At 41.1% G+C, this 16,388-nt stretch overlaps 1 protein-coding gene across 4 annotated transcripts in view; it reads left to right on the top strand.

The window, feature by feature from the left end:
- Window positions 1–3,070, top strand: part of TMCC2 (transmembrane and coiled-coil domain family 2) — a 127,175-nt gene extending 124,105 nt beyond the window's left edge. For all 4 annotated transcript variants that reach the window (XM_089686346.1, XM_089686348.1, XM_089686347.1 and 1 more), the window contains one exon: window positions 1,295–3,070. In XM_089686346.1, the coding sequence (XP_089542472.1) occupies window positions 1,295–1,606 (312 nt within the window). In that variant the 3' untranslated portion in view covers window positions 1,607–3,070. The remainder of the gene's footprint in view (window positions 1–1,294) is intronic.
- Window positions 3,071–16,388: the final 13,318 nt, after the last annotated feature.

The following is a 16,388-nucleotide window of genomic DNA, read 5'->3' on the forward strand; positions in this document are numbered from 1 at the left end:
AATATTGCTATTGGGGGACCCAAAAAGAGGAGGCTCGGGGCCGCACTATGCAATACCACTGCATACAGCAGGTGAGTATAACATGTTTGTTATTTTAATTTAAAAAAAAATTACTTTAGTAACACTTTAAAGATGATCTAGCACTGTTTTTTAGCACCCAATCAGGGACATTCAGAAAAAAGAAAAGCCCGAAGCTGATCTTTATCTATAGGGTTTTTTAACAGAATATGTGCAGGCATTTTACCCATTTTTCTGAAGTGTTATTGGCTGGTTCTAAGGGTTAGAACTGAGCAAACAGCGCTGATCACTCAGTTTTCCCTGCCACTCTGAGCAGAGAGCCAGGACTGTCAGTCTCTGGCTCTCTGCTCTGCCCCCCCCCCCAGTGCTTATTGGAGCGCTTGGCTGTGGAGGGGGCAGGAGCAGCTGGCTCAGGCTCTCAGCAGCTCACTGAGAGGCTGAGCCAGGTGCTGGTCCAGGCTCCTGGGTGGATCCCGACTATTCGGTCTGGATCTTTCCCCAGCCTGGACCGGCTGAATAACATCAGCCAACAACAGAAGTTAGCTTTGGCTGTTCTCCTTTAAGCTGATGTACCTAGTTTGCCTGAATCAAATACCATTAGACATAATGGTTATGATGATTTCAGCTAAGTGTCATATTTCATATAATGTATACAACACACCACTTAAAATGGCATCTAGATGGCAATTACAATCTGATAAACATTGAACGGCATCAACATCTCTGTGAACAATGTCCAGTATTGTCCTTGACAGTCTAATGGTGAACTTTAATGCCTAGCAATATCTTTAGCAATCCACTGGTGAACTATAATGCTCAGTAATATCCCATTGTTGCAGTGGTAAGCTGTTCCTCAGAAATGTTCCTGGTGATACATTGATGAGCTGTAATGTCTTGCAGTATTCTGGATATTGAATTGTTAATTGTAATGCCCCCAGCTATCCACTTTAGAACTACAAAATGTCCGAGATGTCCCTTTAGTATAACAAGGATTGGAATTTATTGTGTTTCATCTTCTCTCTCCATTGGGATTTTAGATTTAAACCTGGATTTAAGTTGAGCAGCAAGCCCCCATTTCCCCCAGTGAGTGGATCAATTGTTGAGCGCTTCTTCCAATGTCCCTTATTATTTTGTAATTGATAATTCCCACCAGTGTCTTTGGTTAGCTCATGGTAAATAATAAAGTCCATCGATGTCCATGGTGACCATAACAAACTAATGCTAAACAACCCATCTTGTTACTACCGTATATAATATTTTTCACTTTTTTTTTTAGGAAGCTGTGGAGTCTTGTCTCACCCGTATCACTAAACTAGAGTTGCAGCAACAACAGCAACAGGTTGTACAGTTAGAAGGGGTGGAAAATGCCAATGCTCGTGCTCTACTAGGCAAGTTCATCAACGTGCTGTTAGCTCTCATGGCTGTCCTGCTAGTTTTTGTATCCACGGCTGCAAGTTTCATCACACCATTGGTGAAAACACGCCTACGCCTTTTGTCATCTCTACTCTTCCTTCTTTCCCTGCTCACTCTCTGGAGGCACTGGGATTGCATTACTTATTGTCTAGAACATGTTCTCCTACCTAGCTGATCCATCAACATTGATCTTTGTAACTCACATCAATGTTCCCTCTCACTGCTTCTGAAAAGAAGAATCACCTTATTGGAGGATGCTGGCCAATTACTTCTTTACATATATAACTGAATGAAACTGTATATGCATATGTTAACATACCTATGTAGAGCTTTTTATTTAAATTGGCAGCTATTTGGCACAACAATATGAAATGTGAAGGCTATTTATAGGTTCCTCTATTGTAGATCTTCAAATAACTATGAAAGTATGTAACGGAACACTTTGTTTACAAAATATGTAAATCAGATTGAACGCTTTTATGGAATGACTGTGAAATGTGGCAGATTTGGTAAAACGTTCCTGCATTATTTTATATTATGCTTTGCGGAGCTTTGATTGAGTGAAGCGGTAATCGGCAATGCAATCAAGGTTGAATTCTTTGAATTCTGAGATTGAGAAGTAATAATGTGTGCTATGAATGGATTGTGAGTTTCTGCAATACCTCTCATGAAACTCACCTTTTATTTTAAATCCTTATAAGGAAATGTCTGTATAGAATTGTGACTCCCACAACCTCTTTCGAAAGCGATGAACGGTTATGGACTTGTAGGTAGCGTTAGTGGGAGCACAACAGTGGTCACAGCATCTCTGACTTACTATGTAATTAAACCAGGCATCAAGTATTTATTTTTCCTAACGTACCTTCTTAATGACTTTGCAAGTGGGTGACTGCTGTAAGAATGCTGCATAGCCAGCATTGCACACATCCAAAAATGTAAAACTTTATACATAGCAAAAGAGCATTTGTTTCAATTTACTTTAATGAAAATGCAATAATTATAACAGACTTTCAATTTTTAATGTTGGTTAGTGCTTTACTGCACTAGCTTATTGGAAATACATTTGTTGTTCTCTTTTATATCCAGCAGATTGGCTTGGTATCATAACATACAGTATTTAGAATGCAGTTTAAAATTGCATTGTATTTAATTTATCTGTTTCTGTTGAGACAGGCTTGCCTGTTGTAAACATGACGAATGCATATTTATTTATTTATTTATTTGTCTATTTAATAATTTGAATAGGATTTCAAATTAATGTGCATCTGTGGCCTATTCACATGCATCTACAGGTGTAATATTCCGGAGAGCCAACACAACAGACACTCAACACCACCTGTATTAAACAACTTTATTTCACTGTGTTTTAGATTATATTTTTACATTTTAAACAGAAGTATGTATACATAATTAGAGGGTGGAAGGTCTTCCTTTAAAAATGTATTTGTACATATCACAAGTTTGTCTTTATTAAGTGGAAGACTTTTTATCATTGTATTTCAAAGTTCGGGAGGGCCGTTTAACAGCCTTTACCTTGTCTCTCACTTGTTTCATGTAACAGAAAGTGTCACAAAGCAAGGTCTGTGTGTTATATTCTGTTGCTTCTCAAAGAAAATAAAACTTACACACTTGAAAATAAGATCTGTTATTTATTATGATATGCTTGCATGAGAGTTTCAAATAATAAGAGACATTTTCAGAATTTTTAATGTATTCTTTTCCTACATATGAAATAATTGCTGAAAAATGAATTTGCTTATAATCATGCTGAAGGATATCCTTTTCCTGATATTAATCCATAATAAAGTACATATGAATTAGAAAGACTGAAGAAGAAGAAATATCACCACAAGTGTAAAATGTTTGTTTAAGCTTAAAGTGGTTGTAAACCCCTACATATACCCAGTGAAGTGACTGACCTCAGCTGTCTGTCTTGTACATGCATTCAAAGTGCAGAATTTATACAGGATCTCTCAGCTCTGAAAAGCAGGGGGTGGGGAGCAGAAATTATGCTTCATAAGGGAGAGCTCTGAGAGCTGATTAGAGGGAAGGGACCCCCCCTTCACACAGCTCACAGGAACAGAGCAGAGGCTGTCAATCATGGGCTGTGCCCTATCCACCACCATTTTTCTCTTGGTGTCAGGAAAACTTGTCAGACGTGACTCATGCTGATAGCAGAGGAAGAAAGCAGCAGACAGAAATCACACTTAGATCTCTGGACTGAGAAAGCACACCCTATAGAGGGATATGGTTTGTTCATATTTTATGACTTAGGTTTACAACCACTTGAACTCCGGCTTTGCTGTCACTTTAAATAGTTTGGGCCAAGCTTGTCCATCCAGTATTCATCGCTGTGGTCTGGCAGTTGTATGGGGACTTACCATCTGCTGCCAGAACACAACTGAGTCAGGATGAGCACTGATCAGCCTTTCACAGGGAGCCTTGTATTTTATCAATTAAGCAGACTGTCTTTCACTGCACAGGAAGCAATCAAATTCCTTCTCAAAAATGAAGGCACAGCAACCCCTTGAAAGTTATCAGTCCTGTCACAAGGGAAAGCAATGCATAATGCATAAACAGGAACATTGAGGCAGATTACAAGGTTACAGCTTGAGTCAAAACCCCCTCTCAGACTGCAACTGCAACTGAAACCTTGGATACTTAAAAACATGGGTCTGAATAAAGTGAAAAATCGTTTCAATCTTTCTTTTAATAAAACTGTCACATTAGGTTGCAAGGAAAACAAAATGCTTAGATTGTAAACCTGTTAAAGGGACTTTGCTGAAGGAGAGACAGCCTGATTTCTGACTAATTGTGTAACTATTTACTTGATAATTAATTCCATTGAACAGAAGTAGATTGTAGGCACCCTGACCCTCTACATAGATGGGGAGTGCCCTGTGAGTCCCACTTGTGCTAGGATAACAGGCAGGTCAGAGGCAGAATGAATAAAGGATGGTACTGAAGCATGCCTCAAGCCCTAGGCAGCATTTCCTAGGACTAGGACAGAAAGGGCCTGCCTAGTGTCAAAGTAAATACCAGCTACCTGTGCCTAGCCACCCGTAGGCTATGGTCTTTAGCACCCCTGATACATACACTATATTGCCAAAAGTTTTAGGACACCTCTCCAAATAATTGGATTTAGGTGTTCCAATCACCTCGATGGCCACAGGTGTATAAAATCAAGCACCTAGGCATGCAGACTGCTTCTACAAACATTTGTGAAAGAATGGGCCGCTCTTAGGAAGGAGCTCAGTGAATTAAAGCGTGGTACCTTGATAGGTTGCCATCTGTGCAATAAATGCATACATGAAATTTCCTTGCTAAATATTCCACGGTCAACTGTCAGTTGTATTATAACAAAGTGGAAGCAACTGGGAACAACAGCAACATAGTCACAAAGTGGTAGGCCACGTAAAATGGCAGACCTGGGTCAGCGCATGCTGAAGCGCACAGTACACAGAAGTCGCTAACTGTCTGCAGAGTCAATAGAGAAAGACCTCCAATTTTTGTGTGGCCTTCAGATTAGCACAACAACAGTGCATAGACAGCTTCATGGAATGGGTTTCCACAGCCAAGCAGCTGCATCCAAGCCTTACATCACCAAGTGCAATGCAAAGTGTGTAAAGCACACCGCCACTGGACTCTAGAGCAGTGGTGATATTTTCTCTGAACTGACGAATCACGCTTCTCTGTCTGGCAATCCGATGGATGTATCTGGGTTTGGTGGTGACTAGGAGAACAATACTTTTGACTGCATTCTGCCAAGTGTAAAGTTTGGTGGAGTGGGGATTATTGTGTGGGGTTGTTTTTCAGGGGTTGAACTTGCCCCTTAGTTGTAGCGAAGGGAACTCTTAAAGGAATCAGCATACCAAGACATTTTGGACAATTTCATGCTCCCAGTTTTGTAGGAACAGTTTAGGGATGGCCTCTTCCTGTTACAACATGATTGCACACCAGTTCACAAAGCAAAGTCCATAAAGACATGGGTGAGTGAGTTTGGGGTGGAGGAACTTGACTGACTTGCACAACCTGATAGAAACACCTTTGGGATGAATTAGATTGGAGACTGCAAGCCAGGTCTTCTTGTCCGACATCAGTGCCTGACCTCACAAAAGGGCCTTCTGGAAGAATGGTCAAACATTCCATAGACACACTCCTAAACCTTGTGGACAGCCTTCCCAGAAGAGTTGAAGCTGTTATAGCTGCAAAGGGTGTGCCAACTCAATATTCAAACCTACGAGCTAAGACTAGAATGCCATTAAGGTTCATGTGCGTGTAAAGGCAGGCGTCCCAATACTTTTGGCAATATAGTGTATATTATACTAATAGTGTATTGGACTTCCACGTTGGGGTGTACACAACATCCACTAACTTCCCAGTCACAAAAGCCTGACTTTGCAGATTTTATTGTCCCTTCTCCCATAACAGAGAATAAAACAATATAGGGTTGAACTCCCAAAAAATGGGAGACATCATGCCCCAAATGTTATATAAAAAACGTATTCCTGCGCCAAAACTTTCAAAATAACACTCTAAAACTGCTGCTGTGCAATTTGTGAAAACACAAACAATATAAATATAAATAAACAGTGCAAAATTAGATTATTAATCACTCATATAATAAATAAAATAGGTGCATAAATTAATAGTGCTTATCCTTACTCTTAAACAAAACACCCAAAAGTCCATGTGCTGAAAACATAATTAAATTTTTGAAATAAAAGTGTGAACTTCTTTTCTTCAAACTTTCTTTAAGAATACTTCCACCTTCCACCCGTGCACAAACCAACATCAAATACACTCACCAGAACTTGGTGAGTGAAAACCTTTAAGGAATTTTAGGGATCCTAAACCCTCTTTGGTGCCACGCTAGGGAAAATCTTCACCATCCGAATAGACTCCACCATTCAACCAAAAGGAAAAAAACTCACATAGCATAATATTGTCACACAATAGTAACTTTTTCAAACGGAGATTAAGGCCACTCACATGTTAAACACTTGATAAAGGCATGTTTATTATATATAATAGGCTTCAGTTCCAGCAAGTATACAAACTTTTCCTTCTAGGGCTCTCACATCCACAAAAGAACAAAGCCAGGACTCCTCTTAGACCAAACAGTGAACCAAGATGGCCGCTGGAACGCACCGTTCAGCGTGCGTTCCACTCACCGGAAATGACGTCAGGCGCACGGAGTGTGGACCGGAAATGCGTCAACGTGTTTCGCCCCTCCCATCGGGCGTTATCAACTTGTTGGACCATCAGGACCACCCAAAATGCACCTTTGCCCTGCTGCTCCAAAAAGGGGGCATCCAGCAGGAGTGTCAAAATGAAACCTGGTCTGCCATGATTTGTAGCTAAGAACTTCCTGGCTGACTACCAGACTCTACACCCCATGCAAGAGTTTGCTCTGCAGAGACAGTAATTTGTAAGGCCTACCTCAAAGGGCTAGACCTGGTGTCAATGCTTGCAGATAAGGGAGGAAAGGTTGTAGCCTAGTGGGACCATGGCTACACAATCCCCAGGTCCTCTCCTACCAGAAGTCTACAGGATCCACTGACCTGCAGATTAGGTGGGGTACTGAAGGGAGAGGGATCCCCACGAACCACCTGGGAATCACCAAAGTGTTTAAAGTAAACCGGGAGCTGCACAAGTGTGTCTGTAGGCAGTGCGGGAAACAAAAGAGCTGTTGAGGAGTTTTTAAACTGCCTGGGCTTGTGTTTCCTTGAAATATCTCATGTGATGGTCCTGGAGGATGACTTGAGAAAAAAGGTTTTGGTTATACATACACTTAAGGGGATATAGCATATCTGCAAAATGATTACATCCTGACATGCTGCATTCTACGCTGACTATGCAAATTCCTATATTTGCTCTTATACATGAATGGGCAGTATGTCAACAATAATGAAAGTCTTACTTATTGCAGGGAATTTTTGCTTTCAAGCCCCATTGAGAAAATTTGTTGCAATGTAGAGCTATCTTTTGGTAACAGGAAAGATAGTTTGGGCATTAACCAGTTAATTCCTTAGAAGAACCACATTTCTAACAAGTGTGTCAGTATTAGGATTATTGTTACAATTTTACAAATAATTATTTTCTCTATCTTGCAGAAACTGTCCACAAGAGCTTCCAATTCATTGCAGGTTTCTGTTGTAAATACGAGATATATATTATACTTATTCTACATAATTGTAGATTCTGTGTGTTCCAGTTTTAGCAAATCTACCCCTTTGTGTTACCAGTGGCAGGCCTAGTTTCTGCTGAGGTTCAGAGATGACGGAGTGCCCAGTCTACAGCCGTTTCAGAAGATTTGGTTTCAATGCATGGCACTCTCATGCTGCAGCCTACTGTGTGCTGAGGCAACTATTGAGATTTTGCAATAAGCAGAGTAGTAACTACCCGGTAATGTCACAAAAGTGGAGACTTTCACAGGTGTCACATTCAGCTATTAAATGGTGACTGCATGCTACTAATAGTGGCCTGTGCTGAGGGAAAAGACCCTAACATGTAAGTCAGCCATGCTAATCATATGTTGGCTACTGCCTAAATTAGGTAAGTGGGAACCGCAGAGTGTAATACTAAATCATAATTTTTAAGTTTTGTCTCAAATTAGAAAATAGATTGCACTAAAACAGAAATTGAATTCAAAGATAATGGGGTTGATTTACTAAAACCGGAGAGTACAACATCAGGTGCAGCTCTACATAGAAACCAATTAGCTTCCAAGTTTTTGGTCAAAGCTTACACAAGCTGAAGTTACAAGTTAAATAATAACAAACAATTGCAGTGCTATCTATACATGCATCCTAATGGTATAGCAAAAAAGGTTAATAATAAATGCACATAAGTGGCAGCAAAGTCCATATAGGATTCACATATGCAGGCAAAAGCTGGTGCATAAAGAAAAAAGCCCAATCCAAAGAGAAGACCATCACCTTCCACCCAAAAGCATTGGCCACTTACCGAAAGGTTTGACCGCCCAAAGGATCAGCCAAAATACACAGTATAGTATATCCAATTGATACAGCACCAGGTCTGATTTTTACTTACAACAGAGGAGGAAGGAGGGAGTGCCTGCTCCTCAACAAAATGGGGGCAATTTTAAGCCTGGTAATAGTTTTTTTCCCAGTTGAGGACTAGGTTTAAAAAGGGTAATAGAACAAAAAGAGGCACTAGAGGGGGGAGATGTGTCCGATCAAAAAAGAAGACGGCTCTAGTTGACTCAGGCTTCCTCAATCTCAGCAAGGGTCTTCTATCTGAGGAAGAAAAGTATGTACTCAGTCATGGTTTGAAATTTGCACCCCCCTGTTCTCGCAACAAATTTAAGACATTTATGGATATACATAAATATATCAGGAAACTGAATATCAAAAGATACTTGAGATATATGTTTCTTAAGCATTGGAATGTGTTGAAAAATGATAAGGTTTTGGGTCCTCTTTTTCCAGAGGCTCCTTCTGTTGTGTTTAGGGGTGTTCCACCATTGATACTGAGTGTAGCCCCTAATGTTCTAGATCCCCCCAAAAAACCTTTGTTTTTTCAGAAGATGAAGGGATATTATCCCTGTAGGAAATGGAGGGCTTGTAACATCAATGTTCAGAAGTCTAGGAAATTCACTACTTTTAAATTCCGGGTGTACACACAGAACCTATAGCATTGAACACTTTGTCACGTGTACCAATAAAAAATGTGGTCTATTTGATTCAGTTTACAATATATAGGACGCACAGTACGCATGTTGCGCACCAGGCTAGATGAGCATATTAGGAATATTTGTAGAGGGTTCCCTAATCACAGTCTGTCTAAACATTATGCAATAGTTCATAACAAGAATCCAGATGGTACTATGTTTCTTGCTTTTGATAGGTTCATGCCTAAATGGAGGGGTAACCATGTGAGAAGAGAAATCTCTAAATTGGAAACTTTATGGATTTATTCCCTCAGACCCTATGCCCCCTTTGGCCTTAATATCGAGTGGGATGTAAATGCTTTTACAAATAATAGTTGATTTTTTAGCTTTGTGTAGTTGATTTTATTTGTTTGGTTTACATTGATTTATTTGTGTTTTTATACACTGTTTTTATATTGTTGCTTTGTATTTATATGTATTGTAATTTTATTTTTGTACCACAAGATGGCACTGTCCTTGGTTTAATTACTGTCTTTTTATAGATGGTTTATCCTTTTAATTTTCAATATTTTTAAGATGTTGCATGATATAGGATTATGTATTTCTTTATATTTGATATTTGGCTGTTTTTTAGTTTAATATTGTTAGGTCCTTGTATATAGGGTCCCTTCCGATGTTTGGAACACAGCAAACATCCTATTTGGCCCATGGTAACCTGGGTTAAATCTACTTCCCATTGGAGATGGCGTTTCCTGTCAATGGAAGGCATCCCAATGAGGGGGGGTGTCCTTCCAAGTCCTATTTAAACTATATGATGCGTCGTACTGGCCACACCCCTGGCAACGTCTTTTGATGCTTATGTAAGTGCAATTTTAATAAATCTCCTGGTTGAATTTATCTACTACAATATTAGCTGCCATTTTTTCTTTATATGGTGTTGTGTCACCTGATGGGAAGTTTGCTACTCAGAATATGTATAACTTAGAGAAGTGTCTGTGATTATAGTGGGAGCTGTCTGTCACAGTGTGAGGTCAGGTTCAGAGACCAGTAGCTATAGCAGCAGACCAACCAACAGGATAGGTAAACAAGCAGGTCACCTTGGGAAATGACGCAGGCTCACCTGAGGTGCGGGGTCTAAGCACTAATCGGTATTCACCAGAGCTCCTGATGGTGGAGATGGATTTTGCTGTCTGTTATTACCAGGTCGCAGCTCTCAGGATCACCCCACCAGGAAGTGAGCAAGCCAGGATCCAGTAGCAGATATGGCAGGTAGGGATCTAGCAGAAGCGTAGTCAGTAAACAAGCCAAGGGTCAGTAACAAGCGGTAGCAGGTTGGGATGAGGCAGAATCGTAGTCAAGGAGCAAGCCAAAGGTTGGTAGCTAAGGTATGGACGGCAGCAGGAGAGACAAAGCGAGATACTGGCTGGAGAAGGCACAATAATGTGGCAAACAGAAAATGCAGAGACATGGCTTTTATCAGGAAGTTCATAGGAGGAGCAAGGAGTTCAAGGTTCAAGATAAACAAGGTCAAGGTAGGATCATCCAAATAATTTTCAAGGGAGCTGTCCAGCATTCTAGGTGGCTCAGCAAGAAGAAACATTGCCTCTCACTGCAGAAGACCCAGGCTCTGACACAGTCTGCACTGAAGACCTGGTGTTGGATATTCTATACTGCAGAGGTACTGTATTAAAATTTACGGAGGTCCAATTGGTTAAATTTTCTTTCTGCAGAGGTCCGAAACTAATTTTTCTTCTATTACTCAGGTCTTTCACATCAGAGCCCCCTTTGCATTAATGTCCTCAGTCCCCCCTTTCCCATCACAGCCCCCTGTACATCACAACTCCCTTTCACATCAGAACCCCCCAACATTATAGCCCCACTTCTATCACAGCCCCCCTTCACATCACAGTCTTTCCTTGACATCACAGTCCCCCTTGCAATCACAACCCCCCACATCACAGCTCCCCCTCTCCTGACATCACAGACCCTTCATATCACAGCTCCCTCCTCTCACATCACAGCCCCCCATATCACAGCTCCCCCTCTAACATAATAGTTCCCCCATATAACAGCTCTCCTCACATCACAGCCCCCCATATCACAGCTCTCCTCACATCACAGCCCCCCTGTCAAATCACAACTCCCTCCTATCATAGCCCCCATCTCACAGCTCCTCCCCCACAAATCACAGCCTCCCATATCACAGCTCCCCCCTCTTGCAGCCCCCCATATCACAGCTCCCCTCTATCACTTCACAACACCTCATATCACAGCTCCCCCCTCTCACTTCACAACCCCCACATCACAGTTTCCCCTCACTTCACAGCCTTCCATATCACAGCTCCCCCCTCTAACAGCACCCCCATATCACAGCTTACCCCTTTCACAGCCCCCCCACATCACAGCTCCCACATATCAAAGCCCCCTCTAACGCATAATCTTTCCCATACCTTAACGCATTGTGGAGGGCGGGAGGAATGGCGGAGTGGACTCCTGTGTGTACTCATTTGCCACCACCATCATCGTCACTGCTGTTGAAATCACAGCAGGGAAGAGGGTGAGAGGAATGGAAGGAAGGACTCCTCTTCTGAATGTACTGCCTTCCCGTCGCCACCACTGAACTCAGAGCAGGGAAGATGGTGGGAGGAATGGAAGGACGGACTCCTCTTCTGAATGCACCGGCCTGCCGCTGTTGAACTCAGAGCAGGGAGGAGGACGGGAGGCATAGAAGGTTTCCACTGAGGGTAGGAGCTGCCCAACTCTTTCTGGTAAAAAGCAAGTGACCCACATGAAATATTGGCTCCCCTTCCCTACTCCCCTGTAGACCTGCAGTGTTTCCCACCCTCCTCCCTGCTCTGAGTTTAGTGGCAGCAAGCCAGTACATTCAGATGAGGAGCCCTTCCTTCCATTCCTCCTGCCCTCTTCCCTGCTGAAACTCAACAGCAGCAACTACGACGGCCGCAGCAGAAGAGTATATACAAAACAGTAGTCCACCCTGCCATTCCTCCCAATTACTAAGAGCTGCAAGAGCAGGACGAGAGGAGTCCACTCAGGCTGCTAAGTGGTGTGCAATCAAGAAAAAGGGTTAGCCTCATTTCATTATTTGCAACTACGTCATTTTGTTGTACCTTTGATTCGTAGACAGGATTCCCTTCGCACCTTTTCGGGTTTTGCATCGCTTTGTAAGGCGTCGGCCTCCACTAAAGGTGCCCTATCTCAAATTTATCTATCAATCCAAAATCATATGGCTGAACCTTTGCCTGCTTACTGTTGGCAATGGAATGTAGCTTCAAATGGAAATTTCTACTGAGGATTACCCCCAATCCTCAGTAGAAATTTCCATTTAAAGCTCTATGTGGCAAGGAGTTTCCTGCCGCTCTCGCAACATACCGGCATTAGAGAATTCCTATAAAGTGATTTCAAGATGGTATTTTATCCCATCTCAATTAGCTAAATTTATACCGGATTATATCTCTCAGTGTTTTCGAGGCTGCTCTCTAGAGGGTATGATGCTCCACATTTAGTGGATATGTCCAGTGGTCTGCCGCATGTGGACTAGAGTTTATAATCTTATTTATTCAATTACATCCATTAACCTTAAAAAGGATCCTATTGAGGCCTTACTTTTTAAGCCACTTCATGGCCTACATCGTGGACCACGCTCATTGGTCAATTTTTTTTTTTTTATGGCTACTAAGCAGACTATTGCCGATTCTTGGAAATCCCCTACCCTACAATTTGAGGAGGTCAATGAAAAATTGACGGCGGTACTGGAGGATAAACATGATACGTTTCTTTCTGTTTGGCAAGCGTGGGTGCATTACCAGCTGGTTTCTTGTTTTATCACGAAGCTTACTAATCTATGATGTGTTGGGTTTTGCCTCTCCATTCCCCTTATGTGGGAATCGTTTCTCCCAGCTCTCTCCCCCTAGGTGAACTTCTTTTCTTTGCTGGCCTGTCTCTTTTTTCTCTCTGCTCTTTTTCTTTCTTTTGTTTTCCTGTTTTCTCTATTTGATTCTTTTTTTTCTTTCTCTCCTCTTTTGTATGGTTTGTTTATATTGGACCAATTGTCTATCATTTATTTTTGTCATCTTACAGGTCTATGATTCTCAGGGACATCATTGCCTCATGAGAGTGTGGCTCTCTATGTGTTTTTTTTTTTTTTTTTTGCCTTCTTGTATGTAGCTTTTATATTTTCTTAAGTGGTTGCGGGCCTAGCGCCCTATGCCTTCCATAGTGCTATCTGGACCCCAGCGGGGATCTTGTATGTGTATCTCTGTGTTCATTGTGTGCTGTTTTCCTATCCTTTATTGTTTGTTGTCGCTTTGTATCATACGATTTGTCATGGTTTGTGTGTTTCTTTTAACATGCTTATTAAAATCTTTGGTAAAAAAGAAGGGTTAGCCGCACACCAGATGGTTGATGAAATATCACAATAGTTTATTAAATCCATAGGACATAAAGGCACCAGGACAAGTACAGAACTGTTGATGCGTTTCACACAATCACGTGCTTATTCATTATGAATAAGCACGTGATCGTCGTGTGAAACGTTTTAGTAAATCAACCCCAAGGTGTTATATTGAGCTTCTAGAATGCCTCCAGATGTAGAAGGTACAGTTCTAAGACAAAACAATGAGTTGATGCTTTGAACACCATAAAAGAACTGTATTTATTGAGGCTCAGATTAAACTGTAATCCTTGGACCATTCAATCTCTTTAGGCTGAGAGCCACAAGTTTTTACTGAAATGATGCTGAGACTACTATTATTAGAACCCATCATCTGTAACAAAGTAAATTACTTGTCCAACTCTGAGTTGGTTTCAGTATGCACATGAGTGGGTTTCATAAGCTAACATAAACAAACTAAGTGTCATTACTACTTCATAACCTACATACTTCATACTGCCACATAGTAAGGCTCCAGCAATATGGCTTTTGCTGCTAGTATACCAGGAAGTTAAATATGTAATTGTATACTGTGCGATAATATTGGGTCTTTTAAATGTGCATAAATGAAAACGAGACTTTGTCTTTTCCTATTAACCAATTCATTTTCACCCACCAAATTTCTTAACTTGGGTTCCTTTGCCCCCCTTAAAAGATTTTCCCTCACCTCTTTCTGCCATGACAGTTCTACTTTTTTTTTTTTTTTTTTAAATAAGATGTTTTGGGGTTGCCTTGCTGCTTCAGGCACTGGATGTCTTGACCATCTGCATGACATTATGAATCTGAACACTACCAAAGAATTCTGGGGTGCAATATAGGGCCCAGTGTCAGAATGTTGGGTCTCCGATAGAGGTCATGGGTCTTACAGCAGGACAATGATGCAAATCACATCAAGAAGCACCCAGAAATGGTTTCAGACAAAGCGCTACAGATTACTGAACTGGCCAGTAATGAGTCCAGATCTTACTCCCATAGAGCATCTGTGTAGAGATCTCAAAACAGCAATTGGGAAAAGGAACCCTTCCAATCTGAGAGACCTGGAGCAGTTGGCGAAAGAAGAGTGGCCCAAATTCCAGTAGAGAGGTGTAAGAAATTCACTGATGGTTACAGAAAGCGATTGATTTTAGTTATTTTTTCCATGGGATGTGCTACCAAATATAAAATTGAGGGTGCCAATAGTTTTGTCCAGTCCATTTTTGGAGTTTTGTGCGAAATGTGTCAGATTTGGCTTTTTGTTTTTTCACCTTTTTATGTCATACAAATACAAACAAAAGAAATTAACATGAGAATGCCTAAACATTTGTAATTGCAACAATGTTTTTTGAAAATTAAACTCATAAGAAAACCTAGAAACTTACACATGAACAAAAAAATAGAACAAGAACATCACATATAAACTATACATAAGCCCTCAGAGTGTTTGACACCGCCAAACTGTGGACCAGCAAAGAGTCCAATTTGCTACAGCTCTCCCTCCGCAAGATGCCTCAAGCAATTTCTTCCCCATCCAGATTTGCTGAGGAGTCTTCCCAGTGAAAGCAAACCTTCGTGAATTTTTTAGCACAGTCACGGTCTTCATATATCATCCTTTAGAGCGGAAGGTCAACGTTAACTAACTTCTTCCAAATGAGAGATCAAAAATTTAGGATTTCCCTTTACTTTCTGTCTCTGTAAAAGCAGTCAACAGGACAACTAGAGGTGTGAATCTCCCAAGTGTGGACATTGGCTGAAGTAGGTCTAGATTAGGTAAAACCAGTACACTCAGAATTTTGTGCAGCTGTGCATGGAAGCAGGGCTGGGACAAGGGGTGGGTGGCTGCCCTGGGCACTGTGGTATCATGTGAAATTGGGGGGGGGCACCAGAAGGAGATTGGGGATTTTTGTTGGAAGGGTGAATTTGGGGGGCAGCAGGGGGTAAGAATTGTTTTAGGAAGGGAAATTTGGGAAGTGGTGATTTTTGGTGATTTGTGTTGGAAGGGGGGTGGGGGAAGAGGATTTGTGATAGGAGAGTGGATTTAAGGAGTTTGTTCTAAAAAAGGTAATGTGGGGGGGGGGTGCATTACAGTGGTGAGGAACCCTAAGGGAGGAGCCGGAGACGTCACACCGTAACCTGGAAGTGTGCGAGTGAATCTTGTTGAAGATTGTCCCCATTGTAATGCCTGATACTGCAGTGCACCGGTTGTTTGTGCACTTTTTAAGCTAAGTACAAAACCTTTTAAATAAAAATAATATATTTGTAGCAGAGAGCACTATGTACTCTTCTTTTTGAGTTTTATATTGCCCTGGGCCAAAGCAGTATGGAGGATAGAACTGGATTGTGGAGCTTCTGAATCCTGGAGTGGAGATCTTTGCTGTGGCTTATAATAACCCCAATTAAAGGGAAAGGCACATATGGTGACCTCTTAGATTGTAAGCTCCAAGGAGCAGGGCCCTCCTAACCCTCTTGTATTGAACTGTATTGTTGCTGTATTGTCTCCTGTTATATTGTAAAGCACTGAGCAAACTGTTGGCGCTATATAAATCCTGTATTATAATAATAATATGACCTAATACATGTTAGGTTTAGTCAGAAAGTGAGAGCATAAGTATTATGGTGATATGATTTACACTTTTGCTGAACGACATATTATAAATTATCTGTTGGAAGTGTGAAGCTATTGAAGTGAGAAGGTTTAAGAAGTATTCTTGATACATCCTGAGAACACGTGTGATGAGAAAGGTTGAAAACATAGACACTTTGTTTATAATGTTTTACTTTATTTCATTTATGGATGATTTTTGAATTTGGTTATATTTCACAATTATTTATGCATATATTTACATTTATATATTGTGGTTGAGTACTGCATAGCACTATTGTATATATTTTATT

Source organism: Staurois parvus, unplaced genomic scaffold, assembly GCF_062004578.1.
Source record: "Staurois parvus isolate SC_StPar_1 unplaced genomic scaffold, SC_StPar_1.0 ptg000395l, whole genome shotgun sequence".
In the NCBI taxonomy this organism is placed as follows: Eukaryota; Metazoa; Chordata; class Amphibia; order Anura; family Ranidae; genus Staurois; species Staurois parvus.